We start from the raw sequence: 19,016 nt of genomic DNA, 5'->3' as shown, positions 1-19,016 counted from the left end.
TCAATGTGCTTAAAAAAAAATCTCATAGGGAACATTCTTAACACTTTATCTACCGGGCTATTTAAAAACAGTCTTTAATTAAGAAAAGAATTTTCTACAGTAGCGTATGCCAATCTAGGCTGACAATAATTTCTCCATACTGTTCTGGATACATCGAAAGCAAAGTCTGTTTCCAAACACTGAACATTGTAAGCAGACAACCATCAACACAGTAAATAAATTCAAAAAGCTAAATACTGGAATTAAAAAGCTTATAAATAGGCTTCTGGTAAATAAAGTGTTAACATGTGTATCTTTCGAAAAATGGAACAATAAGAATATGTTGACATTCTCGTTGGTGGAGTGTTCATTTAATTGGAGTGATGCTCGACAGAAGTTCGGATAATCTCCATCAGAAGTTCACTAAAACAGACATTGACGACGTTCCGATAATTGAAGTTCGGATAAATGGAGTTCTACCGTGTTTGACGAAGTTTGTAGGTCACTGTATGCGCACCCAGAATTGGGACCTCTGAAAAACGCCGGAGTTTCACCTGTGGAGTACCTACTCTTGCGCGGCCACGTTCTTGGACTCGTAGCACGCACGGGGAAAGAGTCAAAGAGTAGGCTCGAGTGACTCGAAAATTCTTCCGCGTTCATTGGCCGTCCGTCAGCGAGCGAGGCCCGCTTACAGGTGCGTGGCACAAGCGTGCATAGAATTCTGCGCACACGCGCGTACTCGCGAGCCTCGGAGAAAGCTCAGTTCGGCTCGTCTTCGTTATTGGATCTGGGTGACCTGATTGGCATGGCCTCGCCGACCAACCGAGCGACGCCTCCTCGTCATCATCCTCGTCATCGACTTCGTCGCGGCTCTCTATCTGTCCTGACATCGTGGTCGCGATCATTCTCCTTTTGCAACGATTCGCGGTTGCATCTAGAGTTGTCTTTTCACGTCAGAGGCTTGAAATATGGCATCTTCTGATTTGAAATGAAAATTTTACCGGATGGTTACAAGTTGGGGAACTAAATAAACGAAGTTGATTGGTGGTAGAAGCATTGTTGTTTAGAATGATTTATGTTTCGACCTTTAGTTTCGGTCTTTATTGGTATAAGAATTTATAATGTAGCGATACAAGTATTGGGCTTGAATAGACAAAGTTAACCCTTTTCACTGGAGAGGTGACTCTCAGTCACCACCACTAGATTAACACCATTAGGTTTCATGCAGCAAATGTACAATGTCTAATGTTTCTTTAGGTTTAATTTCTTTGGAACTCGAAGTGTCAATAAAATGATTGTCGGTGAGGTAAAGGTGATCTTATTCTCAAATCTAGATAGCTTAGAATTCATGGCAATAGAATGCTAAGAAACATCTTGAGTTGCTGACAGGTACCAGAAAAAAGGCCTCGAGTGCAAAGGGTTAACATTATAGAAACTATTGGGTTGTCTAGAAGGTCCATGTCGATTTTTGGTTGGTGGTGTAGGTCTGAATATATCGAAATGGTTGAAAATGAATAACATGAATAACAACGTCCCTTAAAAGGTGGAAAGGTTGTGGAACAAAATGGTACCTATGTAATTCAAAAAACATATATTTAAGTAAAAAGAAAAAAAATATAGAATTCGAATTGAGTAACCTTCTCCTTTTCGAAGTCGGTTAAAAAATTCAAATGTGCCTTCGAATTTTTCATAAAACTTGACACGAATTTTCTGGACAACCTAATAAAACAAACAACCAGATACTTGCATGTAAACAACACAGTTAAACTTAACAAATATATATTTTACTAATAAATATTTTAGAAATAAATATTCTGATGCAAGGAACTACAATATTTGACAGAAATATTTTTAGTTTAAGCAAACATATACAATGACGCGGTAACATATAACGAAAGATCAAGAAAATAATTCTACTTGTAACGCTACCACTGTATTTCGATATTTTCAGCAGCAACATTTTAATGTTATCGATAAACTATATATAATTTAAAATAAATAAAATCTTTATAAATTGAATTCTTTTCTTTTCGATATCCTTAGAATAAAACAATATTTTAAGTACTATTTGAAAATCATATAGAATAAAATAGGGTATTCGTCATATGGAATCTGGTTATGAATCTTATATGGATCTATGGTATAGATCTATGAGAATCTGCTAGTTCATTCAATACTGTCCTCCTACAAAGAACCTAATCAAATATTTCTCGCACAGTGACCGACGAGCCGTGGCACGTATCCAACAGAACTATTCATTAGGATCTTAGCACTCCATTAATCACACATATTACCCAAGAACAAACGGTCAAACATCACGGTCAACTAATAGCTTACACCAACCCACTCGTGTGAACACTTCTCCAACAGAACAATAGAAGATTTAAAAGACTGACCAATCGACCTTACACGAAGTAAACAAGACCTCTTCGTTAAAAGAGTTTTCATGATGTCACTGTATAGACATTGCTAAACCCTACACCAATACATTAGCTTAAAAAGTGTCAATTCTTATACCTAATATACTTAAAGAAAATAACTTAGTCCACTTTTTTCACTTCTCTAAAACTGTTTGACTTTGAATTTAAATTTCAGTTTGGAAACATTGGTTATACCAAATCGCCCTCTCAAAGTAGAAACTATTACTCTATTAAAGGGTAACTCTAGTTTTAGAGTTACTCTTTAAACAATGTTGAGAAAGTCTTGCTATATCTATTCATTTGATCCAAAAGAAAAATTATTAATTCATGTTTGTGTTTATTTTCATATTTACTAGCAATCCATACAATTCAATCCACACAATTTGTCTGAAGGCATTACTACAAGGAATTATGACAAATATTTTTGAAAATTATGATGATGTAAGAAATATTCTTCCAATCCACCATAAATTATATTTTCACGATAGTAGGGTTATTAATTGTTAATCTGTGAGTTATGCTATTCTAACTAACAATGAAAAAACCTTTTTTTTTGCTAAATCTTCTTATTACTAAATATATTCGTTACAGTCTACACATGTTTGAAACATTTTCGATCTTCTATATTTGGTACTCTCTGACTATTGTTTAGAATATGAATCACAAAACGTTTCAAGCATTCATAGATTAAGACAAATGTACTTTGAAATTTCAAAACAAACCTGGAGAAATATTGTTCTCTTCACTAAATTTAAATTAAAGTGAATGAAAATCGTGGAGAATTCTTTCCAGTCGCCCAGGATAAGCTAATAAAATGCTACAGTCTTTGGAGAGTTATAAAAGAACACAGGAAAGAAATAAGCATCGTGTTCTTAAAGATGTACCGATATAGGACTGTGGAATTCTATCCGTTAAATCCGAAATCCGTTAGACGAGGGTCCGTTAAATCGAGGTTTTACTGTAAATCAGGGGTCGAAACGATTACGAAGCTTTTCCAATAGGTTCGATCGAAGAAGTTTAACTGAAAGTTTCATAATAAAAGTTCTCATACTAATTCCGATGAAAACGATTAAGTAAAAGTTGTACAAAATAAAAGTTCTAGTTCGAATAAAATTTATAAAACCTGAAAGTAAAAGTTTTAAGTAACAGGAATAGACACTTATTTTTATTGACAAGAAAAAGTAGTCTTTTTTGTTACTGTATTTTAAAATGAAACTATTACAGTTTACGATAAATATAGAAATTCACTTGTTTTCTTTAAATTAATTGTTTATAGGACATCAACCATTAGAATTGATTATTCTTAATAAAAGTTCTTACACAATAAATTCCTATATTTCCTACTATAGCTTAATCGCTGTCAACCACCAAGCAGCAACTTCGTCAGAGTGTAGCGGTGTACACCGCAAACTATTCGGAATATTTGGATAAGAAAATTTGTGTAGTGTCTTATTTACGTATATATTGGATAGAAGTATCAATGAAACAAAAAAACATTCATCGTTTGCTGGAAAAAAATTATTAAAAATACATCCACTTACCGCGCGCGCACTATGCTATGGGGCCTTAAAGTTATTCTACAACGTGAGTGAACAGGTAACTGGGACAACGCGACTACTTTGGAGTTTTATTTCGAAAAACATGCACCAGAAAATTATTTTCCGCTGTTATCATTTGAAATAAGCCAAAAATAACAGTTGACAAGTTCTTTCAACTCGTGCTGCACTCCAGATCGAAGGAGCTTTCTCTGGCTTTTTAAATCGGTTGCTCCGTCGAGGTCTCGTTCCTCTGCATATTTTCTCGATTCACGAACGATCGTGACTCCCCGAATTCGTGTTGCTCGGTGCACCCTCTGTTTGACCGATATATTTTTACGCCCAGTTGCTCGGACACGGATTCTCCTCGATAACGAAACGGTGTAGAAAGTAACCCGAAGCCACGGGGAACGGACAAGAGAAGAGACGAAGAGATGCAAAGCGAGATACACAACGGCATTTACGGACATTCTCTGCTTTCACTTGGGACGTTCGAGATACGCTTGGGGCCTGACCATTCGTGCAAAACCAATCGCCTCCTTCGACTCGGTTCGACTTCAATGACTCAAACTCTCGTCGGGACTATCGTTTCGCTCCGCGCGAATTCCAGAAAGTGATAGTCCTGGTCGTATCGCGTATACAGTGAAAAGTCGGTGAAACGACGAAAGACGTCCTTCTTCGAGTCATGGTTGGGGCTATCATCTACAGTGCCGAACAAAATGATGGGACGCGTGATGCATTTGTAAATTTCATATAACCTAATACGATATATGGATATACTATTCACCCTATATATTAGATGTGTCTTTCAAAGTATCCGCATAGAATCGCAAGTTTGTCTCTTGTACAGGAAAGAAATTAGAGAAAATAATATAAACATGTATCGACTTGAGTCGGGCAAAATGATAGGACTTTATTAAAAAATATAATTGTTCGAACAGAAATATTTCGTTTAATTCCAAACTAAGATTTAGCAAAACCATATTTTCGCTGTATAACATCTACTAAGTGATTAGAAATTGATTTAAACAAACAATTTTCTAATGTGTTTTTGTCTTAAAAGACTACAATTTGTAACAATACTTTGTTTTAATTCCATTACATCTTCGTATTGTTTTTCATTCTCATAACTGTTTCTTGAAAGTTCTGCCCACATATCTTCAATAATATTAAGGTCGCGTGAACGGACCACTCGAGGCATGTCACATTTTTATAACTAAAATAAATTTTAACACATCTTGCGGTGTGTATTGCAACGTTATCCTGTTAAAAAGTAAACGTACTGCTACCAATGAGTCGCGTGCTTATTTAATTGATCGTCTATTAATTCAATATATATTTTTCTGTTTACACGTCCTGATACAGTCTGTCTCATAAGAGCGCGTCGACTATATTTCTGTGATTGTTTATATATTTGTACAAAATTTTAGTATGAGTCGAATCTACACCTAAAGCATTGATACGCATTTACCTAATAAGGTGTCCAATCTCCTCCGTTAGCAATTATAGCTTGGTACCGTCTCCACATGCTTTCTATTAATTTTTCGGGGTATATATCTAATTAACTAATAATGGCAGAACGTAATTTTGTTCAGGATAATTTTTCTATGAGATTTCAACGTCACCAATGTGTTTTTTAAACAAAATATTACATTTTTTATAATAAATCTTTATGTTATACAAAGTCATTCAATGCCACTGAAAACTGTAGGATATCTTTAAAATCGTAGAAAATGTTTGTATTCATTAATTGATATATTCATGTTTACAAAAACTGTAATAAGAAACCGGCATTTGTTTTTAGTTTTCTTGTCCTTGTTAACAAAAATTCCTTCGCGCTGAAACATGAGCCCCATTTTACCATGCAATTTCCATATTTGAAATTTTGCATTCGGCCGATAGTTTTGGAGTTAGAGCTCTGTATCGTTTAGGTTGGGACACCCTGTATATTGACATAAAAATATAGATCACCGTAACGTGATTCTATCCGTGATCTAATATTCGAATACAATTTCGTTCATTTTGTGGCATATGCTAATGTGAATGCACGAAACGTTCGACGACCACTTTCTATCGTTGCTACGTGTCAAAATGTTGTTACTTTGGAGTAACCTGAAAGGGACAGTGCGTCGTCTGCATTTTAAGAGGCTCGAAAAGTAGTCCCCGAATGTAGGGCAACAAGAGCAAGACGGTCGAACAATAAAGTCGACTAATCGGCGTCGGTCATTCCGATAGAAACCGATCATTAGAAAATCGCGCCTCAGCCACGATGGCGCGATAATTACAGGAAAAACTAATAAGCGCATCAAATAACGATCATTTACGTTTTTGCTCTACTACTTAGTATCGTTATCGGAAATTACTTTCCCATTTCAGTTGTATCACACGCTTAACGTCGTAAGGCTATTATTATTTGGACAGTTTGTAATTTACGCGGCAAATGTCTACTTCTTAGAGATTTTGCTCAAGCGCAGATGATGAACGGGGTAATCTTACATTTGAACCGCTCATTTGCCGATCGATTAAATCTAGAATACAAAAAGTGGAGAACTTTAGGATACACCGAATCGGTCACACCGAATTAACGTACAACTGCCTCGTGAAATGGAGAGATCCATCTACTTCCGAAACATGCGATACCCAAATTATAATTTAATTAAACATCTGAACTGAGAAGACTTGAGAAATAAATTAGAATGTATGATTTTTGTTGGTGATTTATACGAAATGTATACGCAAATTGACGATTTCGTCATTGAGGTTATTTTTAGTTGTAAGTAAAAGTTACACAATGTTTTTTACGAATTGCTAAACTTTCATATGGAAATTAACAAGATTATTTTACAATTTCTTACCCACTACCGCTGTATCACATATTGAAGTAGGTTCAAATTTTTACTGAATTCTTGTCTACGCACATGCGTGGTTCCATCATTTCGTACTAATAATCAAATGTTCGTAGGTATTTAATATTTCTATTAATTTTCTTATCCACTTATCCTTCCGCAACGTGTTTCATTACATACATTTGTTTAGAGTGATTCTTATTTTTTAACCGACTTCGAAAAGGAAGAGGTACGAAAAGGTTATTTAACATAATTTAATATAAAGGAAATATAAATTACTTCATACTTTTTAGTGCAGTTTTAATATTTCTTCGAAGTCGGTTATATTTTTTTTTCCAAAAATTATTTGATTGATATTCTTAATATTTTCTAGAGAACACGGACCATTAACCTAAATACGATCTCGATGACAATCGTAAATATTAATTTGTGCGGACATTTCTAACAAAGTGATTTAAAATTTGCCTGAATTACCAACAAAAATCGAAAAGAAAACAAAAAAAAAATATTATTTTATTTTAAATACAAGAAACTAATCTTTATTGGGTCATTTGACTTCAGGTTTCCTTTTTTTTTTTTAGTTTATGGAAAGAAATTCAATGTTAACCGCCAAAATTTGTTTTCCGAATACATGTGGTGTTTTTTACTGTTCTACATTTTGATCTGAATTCAGGTCATCTTCGTTAATCTATGGATAATAACGGTAAGCAAGTTAAAAAGTAGGATGGCGCATAATGATATACCAGGTAAAGGAAATGACAAACTTTTCGTAGGAGTGTCAAAAGGAGGAACGTGAATCTTATAAATATCATCGCACTTACACTCCTAAACGGCACGAGCTAAATATTTCCTAAATATGAATATTTTGAACTTCAAATTGGTATCTGGTAGACAGCTGTTATGTTGTCACTCCTAGTGATGTAAAAATACTAGAAAGAATGACCTTTTTACTTCATTTAGTCGAACGACAAAGAAGAATGTGCATCACTGATATATAATGACAGGAAGAGTCACGAATAAGCGTTAAACGTACAAATCAACGAACAGGATTGGAAAGAATGACACGAGCCGTCTGTGCGCTGACAACCGTTACCAACTTACCACTACCTGGTACCGTGGCATACCTGAGTTAGGTGTACACACGCGACAGCGTACGTGTGTGTGGTATCTACGTGTCAGACGATGCTTGGGGTCAACGCGAGAAATCTCTATTCTCCGCGTTCACATCTCTTCGCTCAGCTTGCACGAAGTTCCGATGAATGCTCGAATCGCGTGATTAACCAAGAACTTTTTAAGGAAGAAGGCAGTCTAGCAAATCAACAATGGTGCATTATACCAGAGGCAGAAAAGGTTTATGTTTTGAACTCACAATGCCAGGTCAAAGGGAAACATCAAATCAGGAAAAATCTCCTGCAAAATCAATGTTTAAAAAGCTCACTATTCTTATACGTATACAGTCGATTTACGTATAACACGGACAACACGTTAGCATTAGATAATGCACATGTGTGTCATTGAGATTCTTATATATCGGATTTAAGATAAATTTATGAAACAGTATGCACGTATTAGATTGTTCTAAAAGTGTCTTACGTGACTCACACTCAGCTGTTTTATATCTGTTAATGTCTACATAAATAAACAATGTAATTTCTTAGCGTGTAAAGCTTAGTAAATTATCTTAGTAATAATCTTAGAAAATTTTAGCATGGACAATCAAAGAAAGCATTTACAGATTTTTTTTGTCTGTTGATGTCTACACAAATAAACACTTTAATCTCTTAATATAAATTATCAAATTATACAACCAATTTATAAGATAATTTAGAAATTTATATTATTCTTTACAGTTATCGTCTAACTATCGTGGAGGACATTTCATTCACATTGAACATTGTTCACTTCTTATTACGTATGCCTTTTAACATATACAATCAAAGAAAGCATTTACGAAGAGTATTGTTACATTATTTTAAAAAAAAAGCAACCCTGGCAGCGATATTGTAATTAAATTTTACACCGTTTACGAGCCTAGTTCTACAAGTGTCAAGTCACTTCGTAGTTGATGTAGAATGTTCGGTGCTGGTCATTTGAATTTAGAAGGTGAAGAGGCCTCCCATTCATTAGAGAGACGGACCTAATCAAGGCCATGATTGACTAAAATCCGCGATATATTGTTCGTGAAATGGCGGAAGCTTTAAATATCTATTGCTGTCTCTAGAAGATAAGATTCAATTAAACATATTCTTTATGTGTTTCTTCTTGAGACGTGGTATCTGAATTTTGTTTTTGTTTGGTTCTCGCATATATCGTGCCAATTCGAATTAATTAAGAAACGGTTGAATTGGATATCGCGCGAAATCGTTGATTTATGGGCGAGGAATCCATTAGGCTATCGTGCTTATTAGAGTAACGGATTCTGCGTACACGACCTCGTAATACGCGAGATCTCCGCGGGATGTTTCGAAGGTCGAGCTTCGATAGGAACGAGGTTAACGTTACCGCTTGCGTCACATCGATTCGCATTAGAAGTTTTATCGAACAGGTGAAACTTGGGAGCAGCGATCCGGAACAGACAGAGGCTGGTCTCGATAGTCGATGTTATTGAAATTTAAAAAGTAAAGGAAGAAAGTAGCATTCACCATTATACTTTAGTTTATGTCCTCGTAATTATACTTAATATTTATTCACCCTGACAAAAGTAAGTTACACGCTGATGTATGCGTAGAAGGTTAAAAATAACAATCAGTTGAAAAATTGAGAACGTATGGAGTCGATACAACTTTTATTCTTTAGAAACGTTTTTACTCCAGTTTATATCTTCTCTGGTAGACAGAATTAAATGATCTAAAATAATTATAAGAAAATTAGACTCGATCTGGTAATGTTTCTTCCCTCGCTAACAATGTGGTAAAAATATATTTAAGTCTAGTTAGATTAGTCTAAAAATATATCTAGTTTCAAAAATATATTAAATTTTTTTCTTTTTTAAAAATGTGTGATAATTTGATTAATTTAATCTCTGATATCATCTCCGTATTTTTCTCTCTTCTTCTAGATCACTCGTTTCGACTCGTGTGACCTGTTGTTTTTCACGCGTTTTAATTAACTTTTTTTTTTTATCCATTGTTTGATTCTACGATTGATTTATATAATACTTGTAAATGTATACTCTTTCAGTATCAGTTACATTTTTTAACTATATAAAAAATTCAGACACGTCATTGGTATTAAATTTGATCAATTTTTACTGTATTTGTGATATAAGAATAATGTCATAGTTCTTGCTAAATATCTACTGGTCTTTTCTCCAGTATTTACGTTTAAGAAAAAATTGTTTATATGTAATTTACATATATAATTTATATTTAAATTAACAAAACGCATGATTCTAGCCACTAAGCATTTATTATTATTTGATATAAGACATTCAATTTCGACTTTTTGTAATAAATTTGATCTATAAAGTGATAATTATACATACTATGAATAATAACTAGAAGTAATACTAAACTATTTACTGAAATATTCCTTTAATATCAATTTCTGTGTCTAATTTGCTTATTGTAGTGTGCATCAAATGACACTCCTTTGAGTGTTATGAGGTGTGTATAAGACAAATCTTTGTGCTTTGCGTTTGTACTTGAAAATTACAAGTCTTAATTTTAGTTCATTTAGTAGTTAACACAATTACAATATTATAAAGTATACCTATACTTGTACGAGTAATACAAAATTATTGTAATTCAATCGCCTAATAATGTAGTATGAAGTAATGAAAGTAGTAACTTAAATAATGTATAACACATAAATAATTCAATATACGTTGTTTATGCTTTGTATTATACGCTAGACGTCAAACTATGTCAAAGTGACGGTCTTTCTTATTTCTAATGCTACAATTTTAGGTAAACATTATAAATATTAATTTTTGAACATATATATTGAAATATTTCACCCCTTAATTAATTTGCTCGTTATTTTATAACATGTTCCTTTATAAATTGTGTATTTATCATTTAATATTAATTTTTTATAATTTCTGTTTCAAGCTTTACTAAAATACATTACCTTAACTCGGAATTTTTAAGTCGGTATTAAAAGGGTTAAAGCCAGGTTAAGTAATCTAATTCAATGTTCTGTCAATTCAAATGAAATATTTTAAAAAATTTACAGAAAGTATTGAATAACGTAGACAAATGTTATCAATTTACAAAATTATTAGACAACCGCAATTTATTTGGCCAAATATAAGATAACGTTCACACAACCTACTGGCAGCTTGTAGACTAATAAAATTGTGATCGCAAATAACCCTGACCGTTTAAAAAATAAGGATTACAATCGATCTCGATGAGTGAAAACAAAGAACACTTTATTTTACCACCTCGGAAAGAGTCTACATACATGCAGAAGAGCACGGCTGGTAACCTTGATTACACATTGTGTACTAAAATTTCACGTGAACGGCCTCTGAATAAATGGAGGGTAAACGGTCGCGTTTACGCGAGCTCGCGTTCGACGAGCGTTTAAAGGAGTAATTACGTGAGAAAACAAACGCGATGTAATTAGTTAATTACGCGTGACTACGTTGCCTTGGTTTAATCCCGATAAATGGAGCTCGGGGAAGATGCAACGAGCAGGTAACGACGCGTGGACGAAATCTGTTGGGAACCAAACGCGAATAGAGCGACGAAAGAAAGGGGAGAAAAAGGGAAGAAGGATGCGGTGAATCAGCGGAGCATGCCAAATGATCTTCTATGTATATCGCCTGGTTTACTACGGGCCAAAGTCGGAAACCCAGCTTTCTCCTGCCTCCACGGTCAGATTACCTTGTGTACGATCGCACTGATTCCTGATCATGTCCTGGTTCCGATAAACGATCCTACGACACAAACTGACCGATTTTCTTTTTGTCGCCGCTACCGCGAAACTTTCTACATTAATAATTTATCGCATTGTCTAAACCCCGGCTCAACGACCGTCGTGGATGCCGTTGAACGTGGAAAAGCATCCTCGTAACACGGCCACGTGTAATTGCAACCAAGAATGGATTTTCACTAAATCGTGGCAAACTCGATATCTATAACGTGAGATATATAGGAAAAATTCTCGTCTGGATAGAGATTTTGAATGAAAGATAAAATGTAAGCAGTTGCTTCTCCGTTTCCTTCTGAATTGAAATGAAAATTCGAATTGTTGAAGAATATTCAGTATAAATATTTGAATTTATTGATATCTGAATTATACAATGAATATTTCACTGCGATTGAACAAATATTTAACTAATAATTTCAGGAGATATTCCATGAAAAATAATTAACAGTATTTGGAGGACTTCATTCAAGAACATTCGTCTTTTATCGTCGTTTAGAGTGATTAAAAATTATTAATTTTTATAATATAATAAAGGAAGCATACATTATGTGAAATGTTACATCAATATCGTAAGGAGATTTTTCTTTTACATTCAGGAAGAAGTGAATGTAATGAAAAGTATGTCTTAAAATTGTTTCCACGTATACAGTGGTTTTACATGTTCTGTGTTGTTCAAATAAAATTTTGCCCATCCCTGGCGTAATGTTTGCGCGTGTCGCGGTCGTGTAAACAGAACGGGGTAACAGTATATTCGAGAACCAGGAGACATAGTTTGGAATGGCCTTTGTAACAGATCGAGCATAGTAATGAATGTTAATTTTAGCATGAACGGCTCGAACCGAGTAATTCTGGCATTCTTTCGCGAAACACATTTCTTTACTCCGTTTCACAGAAGTGGGTTAATCGATGACTTGCAAAATTAATCTACAGGACTTATTCATTCGACGATTTTGATTCTGAAAATCCGGGACTGACGAAATGCTTATCTAAATAAAAGTGTCGAATAAAGGACATTTTTTATTGACATTCTTCTTGAAATATAAATAACTTCCTCATAAATAATGAATAGTTAAAATTACAATTTATACTATAGAATAAAATATATCACAAGGAATAAATAAAAAGTTAATCATTGCATCGAATAAACGTTAGGAATACATTACTATACGATGGTATTATTCGTCACTTTTTATTCAAATGAAGTTTTATCCACCTGCGATGAAACGATTATTAACTGAAAAACGAATTCAACGGTACGATTTCTGAAAGACAAAAGGAGTAGTAGCGCGTTGGTTGGAAAATCCAATTGGGGTTGAAATTCAATTGTAAGAGAACTATAGAAAGATATGCATCGTCAGCAAGATGAGCAACTGTTCTGATTTATTTCATAAAACATAGTTTAACTATGTTTTATGAATTATTCTTCATTGATTAAATTGATTTAGATGATCTTCAGTAACAATTTCTGTATGTAGGTCTCTAACCTACATATTCGTATAAAATATATATGTACGCTAATCGTTAAATAAATAAAAAAGAATGTTAATTTATAAAAGAAAAAATTATTTTCATTACCTCGGATTGTAGTGCATTTTAATTAGTCAAGTTTACTACAAATTATATTACAATATTTAATGTTTGTTATTTTCAAACTATTTATTAACGTAATTTAGGTAGTTAAGTGTAAAACAAATTAACAGTACATATATTATAAATACACACGTTTTATTCTTCTTGCCTGTATGTTATAGAAAAATACAAAAAGGAGTAAAGATATGAACGTTTTCGAATACTTATAGTACATATTTTCTTTTAAAAATGTTCTTATGGTCTCATTTTTCGTTTTACTTTTATATCAAGCAAGAATAATTAAAACACTTGTACAAATACTTAATGTATATTTCTTTTCACTTAACTACATTAAATTCTTTAAAATTAATTTTCTACGTATCAAATATTTTGAAAAAAACAAGTTTTAAATGAATTAATATAATTTTACTTATACATTTTGTTCTATTCGTATTTTCCTAAAGATTTTAGTTTTGATAGAGTTATTCTGAAAAGATTGTAATCAATTTCAAAAAGTCAACATTGTTACAAGACTTTAAAGTGAATTCTCTTTATGTTCGATTCGATGCGTTTAATATCTCAAAAAGTATTTGACCAATGTCTTAAAATTTGAATATGCTGTACAAATAGCAGAAAGTTATTATCTTTCAAAGTTAATAATCTCTTTTACTTTTTTTTTTCGATATAATTACTCGTTAAAACTATACATGTCATCGTGGTCGAATGTTTGTATCGTACTTTAGGTCAATAAAAATAGGCTTTAAAACATTCTCCGAAAAACCGAAATCACTCACTTTATTTTGATTTAACTATCGCTAATTGTAAAAATAAAACATTTTTTCTACTTTTTGTTTACCGAATGAAAATTGGACCTTCTTGGACCTTTTTTTGTACAAATATGCAGATTAAAAACCAACAAATTGTTACCGAAGGCGATCCAAGTAATTAATTGAAACGTACAGCCGATAAAAAAATTAGCTATTAAACTAGACGCATACCTAGTTCAAACAAACGATCCTTCTCCCGATAGCAATCAATTATTTATGATATCAAGGTCTAACAAGTAAACCTCATTTTGGTAAATCATTTCCTAAGTTCGCTTAATTGTTTAGTGTAAGTAATTAATCGTCTTGTAATAAGAAAACAGGATACTTGACGTTTTATACTAATTACGAATCTGAACAAGTAATAGGCATTCTGTGAAACTTTGGTATTAATTTTCCTTCGAATCGCATGCCTCTAAGAGTTAATTAATTCAACAACTAGTGAACGGACACTTACCATGCAACCCATTAACCGTGATACGTCCACTGATACGTCAGAACCGTCTCATAACGTTGCTTTAAATCCTCGCGAGAAGCCTTGCCCCGGTCGTTCTCTGGAAGAAAACACGACCTTTCTCACGTCACAGGAGCGTCTATCGCCGAGTTCACACGTCGTCACCGCAGTACCTTCGCGCGTCACACTTCGTCACTGAACTTCCTCCACTTCCGTTACCCTGGTCCGCGTCTCGCAAACAGTATACCGTCCACCCGGACGATGTCAGACGACGGATCCGAACTTTCGATTGGGGATCAAATGGATCAACCGTGCACTGATCTATCAATGGTCACGCGAAATGTCAGACGGCGACGCACCGGACCGATCGCAAACGTCGACGATCGAGCGTCTCGCTCGGTAGGTGTCAAGGTCCTAACCGTGAAAGTTGGGAACGGTTGGTCGACAACCTCGGCCCGAAAATCGCCAAGCGGACGCACTCGATATGGCGAACGGTGCTCGATTGAAACGTGTTTCACGCGATCCTAATACCGATCTCTTCCGTGCACCGTTCGTCCATCCGGTTAGTCAACTGGATGGTACCTGTCTGGCTGTTGTACCTCGTGCTACGGCATGTGCTGGAATCGCATGGCTAAGTCATAAGCGGCGCCTTCGAAGAGGATCGCGGTGGTGGTGGTGGTGGTGGTGGTGATGGTGGTGGTGGTGGTGGTGGTAGCAGTGGTCGGAACGAACGAACAGTGGTGGAGGTCGTTTATGGTGGAGGTAGCCGTCGTAACCGAGACCGATCCGTCCATCGAAAAGGTGGGGAACGTCGTCGAAGTCAGAAACGATGAGGCACCATCTTCGGGGAAGGAAGTGAAAAAGACGCCCGTGGCGAACGGAAGAGGGAGAGAGAAACGAGGATGGGAGGGAGGGAGAACGAACCAGAAGGAATCAAAGTGGGCCAGTGACCAGGTCACGTGGAGAAGAACGAGGCCCAACGCGCACGACAGCGACACACTGTCCTACTCATCGGCAGCGTCGCCGATCCTGCTTCTGTTCATTCAGGAAACGTATCGCGATGCGTTCAGCCTTCGCTCGTTTATCCACACGGTACTCGCGTCTAGACGGGAGCAATTTCAGAAGATGTACGATGACTTACGAGCTTCGACGCTCCTCCGACGACTTGACATGAAAGACCGAGGCGGCGCCGCGGCGCACAGTGTGATATTTCAGCGATCTAGCTGGACAAACGGTAATTTTCGAAATGTTCCAAATGTGAATATTATGAATATTATAAATCAAGAATAGAAAAGAATGTCCATTTAACCAGAAAACGTAAATATTATTCCAAAAAATAAGGTATAATTATTAATTAATTGGCTCTGAACTTCAAGCACACAGTGTTTCCATCCTATGGACGAGTGTCGTTCGCTTGACTTTAATTCACAACTGCATTGTACCAGTATCCTCTGATGATATTTGGGTGGATGTATTAAATTTGTATGTCTTCCAAGATACAATAATGTGATAATGAAAATTATCCTATTTGTACTGTACACGCTTTGTTTTTTTCAAAATCCATTTTTTTTGGCCTTCTAAACCTTTGTAACAGGTAACGTGTTTTTTAACGACTGTTCTCGAGATATGATTAGACTTTTAACATAGTATTTGATCGTGTTGGAGATGCTCGTTTTTTGTGCATAAAGCTAGACTCATAGGCTATCGAACACAAGCAGCCGGAACGTGGACAAATGTGGACAACTAATAATTTTTTAATTGCAAACCAGTAGGGGAACTGCATCTCGCTCCGCCTATCCAAATTCAAATCGTTCTCCATTGAAGAGTAATTGATATTTTTGCTTCTAATTAGCCTCAAATTAAAGAAAAATTATTTGTGTTTTAATTCCCATAGGTTAGAACTTTTGGAATCTAAATATTTCGAATTACAATTGAGAAAACGCAGGTCATGCGAAAATCGGAATCTTACAAAAGTACACATAATATTGCCTACCCGCGAAATATTGGAGGATTTTGTCAAAATTCTTTACTGGTATTATTATATTTACAATATGTCTTTATTACAAAAATAAAAAAATACAGTTTCGCATTATTTTATTTTCTGAGATGATCGCGTTTATATTCCGAACAAACGAAGTTCTACACGATTGCTCCAATACTTTCGACTTATAGAATTGGAACCAAAATTTAAAAATGTGAAACCATTCTCGGAATATATTACCGAAGAATTGAGTGTCAATAATGTCAAAGACAATTCCGAAATTGAATTTTAAAGAAATGAAGGAGCATTCTTCCAAAATGAAAATATAAAATGACAAAAAGATTGTCGGAATAGGAGATATGTTTTCAGAAGACACCACAAGTGGCTTAATAAAGATTTCATTTTGCAAATTGAGCACCCCTTGGAACACAGCAGGCACATTTGAGAAAAGGAACGGATCCCTAATAGGTTTGAAGACTAGGTGTTGCCTCGCGAATGGAGTTAATATTTGTATAGCTCACTGAATCGACTAGATTTATGACCGGGATTCAACCTATTACAGGATTCAAACAATTTTGATACAATTGTCTTTTCAGTTATAATACACACCTTTGTGTTATTTGGAACGACATACAAGCTTTCCAGTTCTTAAATTATACGGGTTTAAGGATTTCATTTCGCACAGAATGTAAGTACAGTACAAATAGGATGATTTTCATTATCGCATTATTGCATTAACATAATGTAAGAAAACAAAATTTCAGAAAATACATACTCCGTAGTTTGATCTGTAGTTTCCATACATAAATTGTCGTGAAAATTGACTAACATTTCGCAGTAAAAATGTATCAATGTTAATACATAATTTATAAAAATAAATTTTTCTGAAATCTAATTATATACGCGAATTTGTCGTTAAAAGATACACAATTTTCATGTACAAAATTTTTTCCTACACTTAATAGTTTCCGAGATATTGGATCACATAAGTTTTGTCTAGCTAGATCGCTGATATATCGCACTGTGCGGCGTAAGATTGGGATAGCTGTGTTTACGTAGAGCACGAGAAAAGATTCAATCTGCAGTAATGTACAGTTGTACGAGTCTATCGCTCGTCTCGTGTGATATAAAGACCAAAGTAAATAACACTTTTGCATTGCATCTAATGCGTTACTAATTCTGTTAATCGGACCGTTCGGCTGACCGCGTATTTGTATGCAACGGTACACTTTTTACAGTAGAACCTTGATTAATAAAAGTTCGATATAATCAATTTTTCTCTTTTTGAAGCCGCGGGGAGAATGATATGAAGTGCTTTTTGACTCATTTGAGAATCCTGTTGATGATCTAGGTCTAGAATCTTGTTCGTTGCATTACACTGACAAGTGGAAAAGTTGATCACTTATCAACAAGTAAAGTTTCGAGCGGAAGTCCTCGGTATGAGACAGAAGTAGATCGTTGGTACAAAACCGACTATTATGCGAGAGATGAAACTCTTATTGAATTATCTTCTATTTATTTGGTTACCTCGATAATTGCATGAATCTTAAGTCTTCTTCCTTTGCAATTATCCAGGTTTTATAGTACCTGCGATACCTGACTGTACATTTTTGTGATATTGCATGTATTTATCGATTTTTTCTTGTAAACTAGTTTAACAATTATTGTTATTTTGTTGTATGTATTTCTAACTTTAATTAAGAAACAATTCAATATCGATAAAATTATTAAAACTACAGTATTCCGTTTTTTCTTGTAGTTAAAATGTATTTAGCCTCGTGTGACTAATTGTTCATTTACTGGAATTGTGTCAGAATAGTGTTCGTCACATTTAATCTTATATCTAAGCTTATATCGAAATTGACAGCTTGTAAATAAATGTTAGGTACGACTTTTAGAGCTTGACAGAACATATTGACAGGAATCTAGAAATATCGATATATCTTTATTTACTAATAAAATATTTTATTCATATTTATTTAACGTTTATATTATGTCATCATTAATCAGAATATAAATAAGGAAAAAATCCAAGATTTAACCTTAGTATGTCTTGAAACTGATAGTTTAAAACTACGAAAAAGCGGGTTGCTCCGTTACTTCTCTGTATTTAATTATGTATTCAATTAAAACTCCTATCTCTTTGAAACGCATAGAGATTATTTATTAATACGTAATCCTGCCGAGAGTGCAAGAGATGAAAAGTTCGCGCGGACATGTTCAGTTGTCCCAGGAACGAACGAACAAAAGTTAATTAATAGTCAAGCAACCAGTCTCGATACACAACCCAGAAATCACTGGGACAAAGATTCTAAATATAACTGCGTTTGAATGGATGAAAGTTTATGTTAACTCATTTTCGCCGTCTAAATTTTTACTGTAAACAGAAAATTTCTATTTGGGAGACGTTCAGTAAACGGAAATAAAATATTTGACAAAATAATCAATTTTTATTTGCTCGTGGATAATTCGCTAAACGGAAACATGACTAGTGATGCGCACGAGACAAGACGAGACGAGATTTTTACGA

The 19,016-nt window shown here is 34.6% G+C and overlaps 1 protein-coding gene across 1 annotated transcript in view; it reads right to left on the bottom strand.

Annotated features, from left to right (window-relative positions):
• LOC128889455 (serine protease filzig) overlaps window positions 1-14,556 on the bottom strand; it is a 61,246-nt gene extending 46,690 nt beyond the window's left edge. The window contains exon 1 of the mRNA XM_054147101.1: window positions 14,509-14,556. Coding sequence (XP_054003076.1) covers window positions 14,509-14,520 — 12 coding nt within the window. The 5' untranslated portion in view covers window positions 14,521-14,556. The remainder of the gene's footprint in view (window positions 1-14,508) is intronic.
• Between the last annotated feature and the right edge of the window lie 4,460 nt (window positions 14,557-19,016).

The sequence above is a fragment of the Hylaeus anthracinus genome, unplaced genomic scaffold (assembly GCF_026225885.1).
Source record: "Hylaeus anthracinus isolate JK02 unplaced genomic scaffold, UHH_iyHylAnth1.0_haploid 11997, whole genome shotgun sequence".
NCBI lineage: Eukaryota > Metazoa > Arthropoda > Insecta > Hymenoptera > Colletidae > Hylaeus > Hylaeus anthracinus.
The sequence above is the reverse complement of the archived record's forward strand: the minus strand, read 5'-3'. Positions and strand labels throughout refer to the sequence as shown.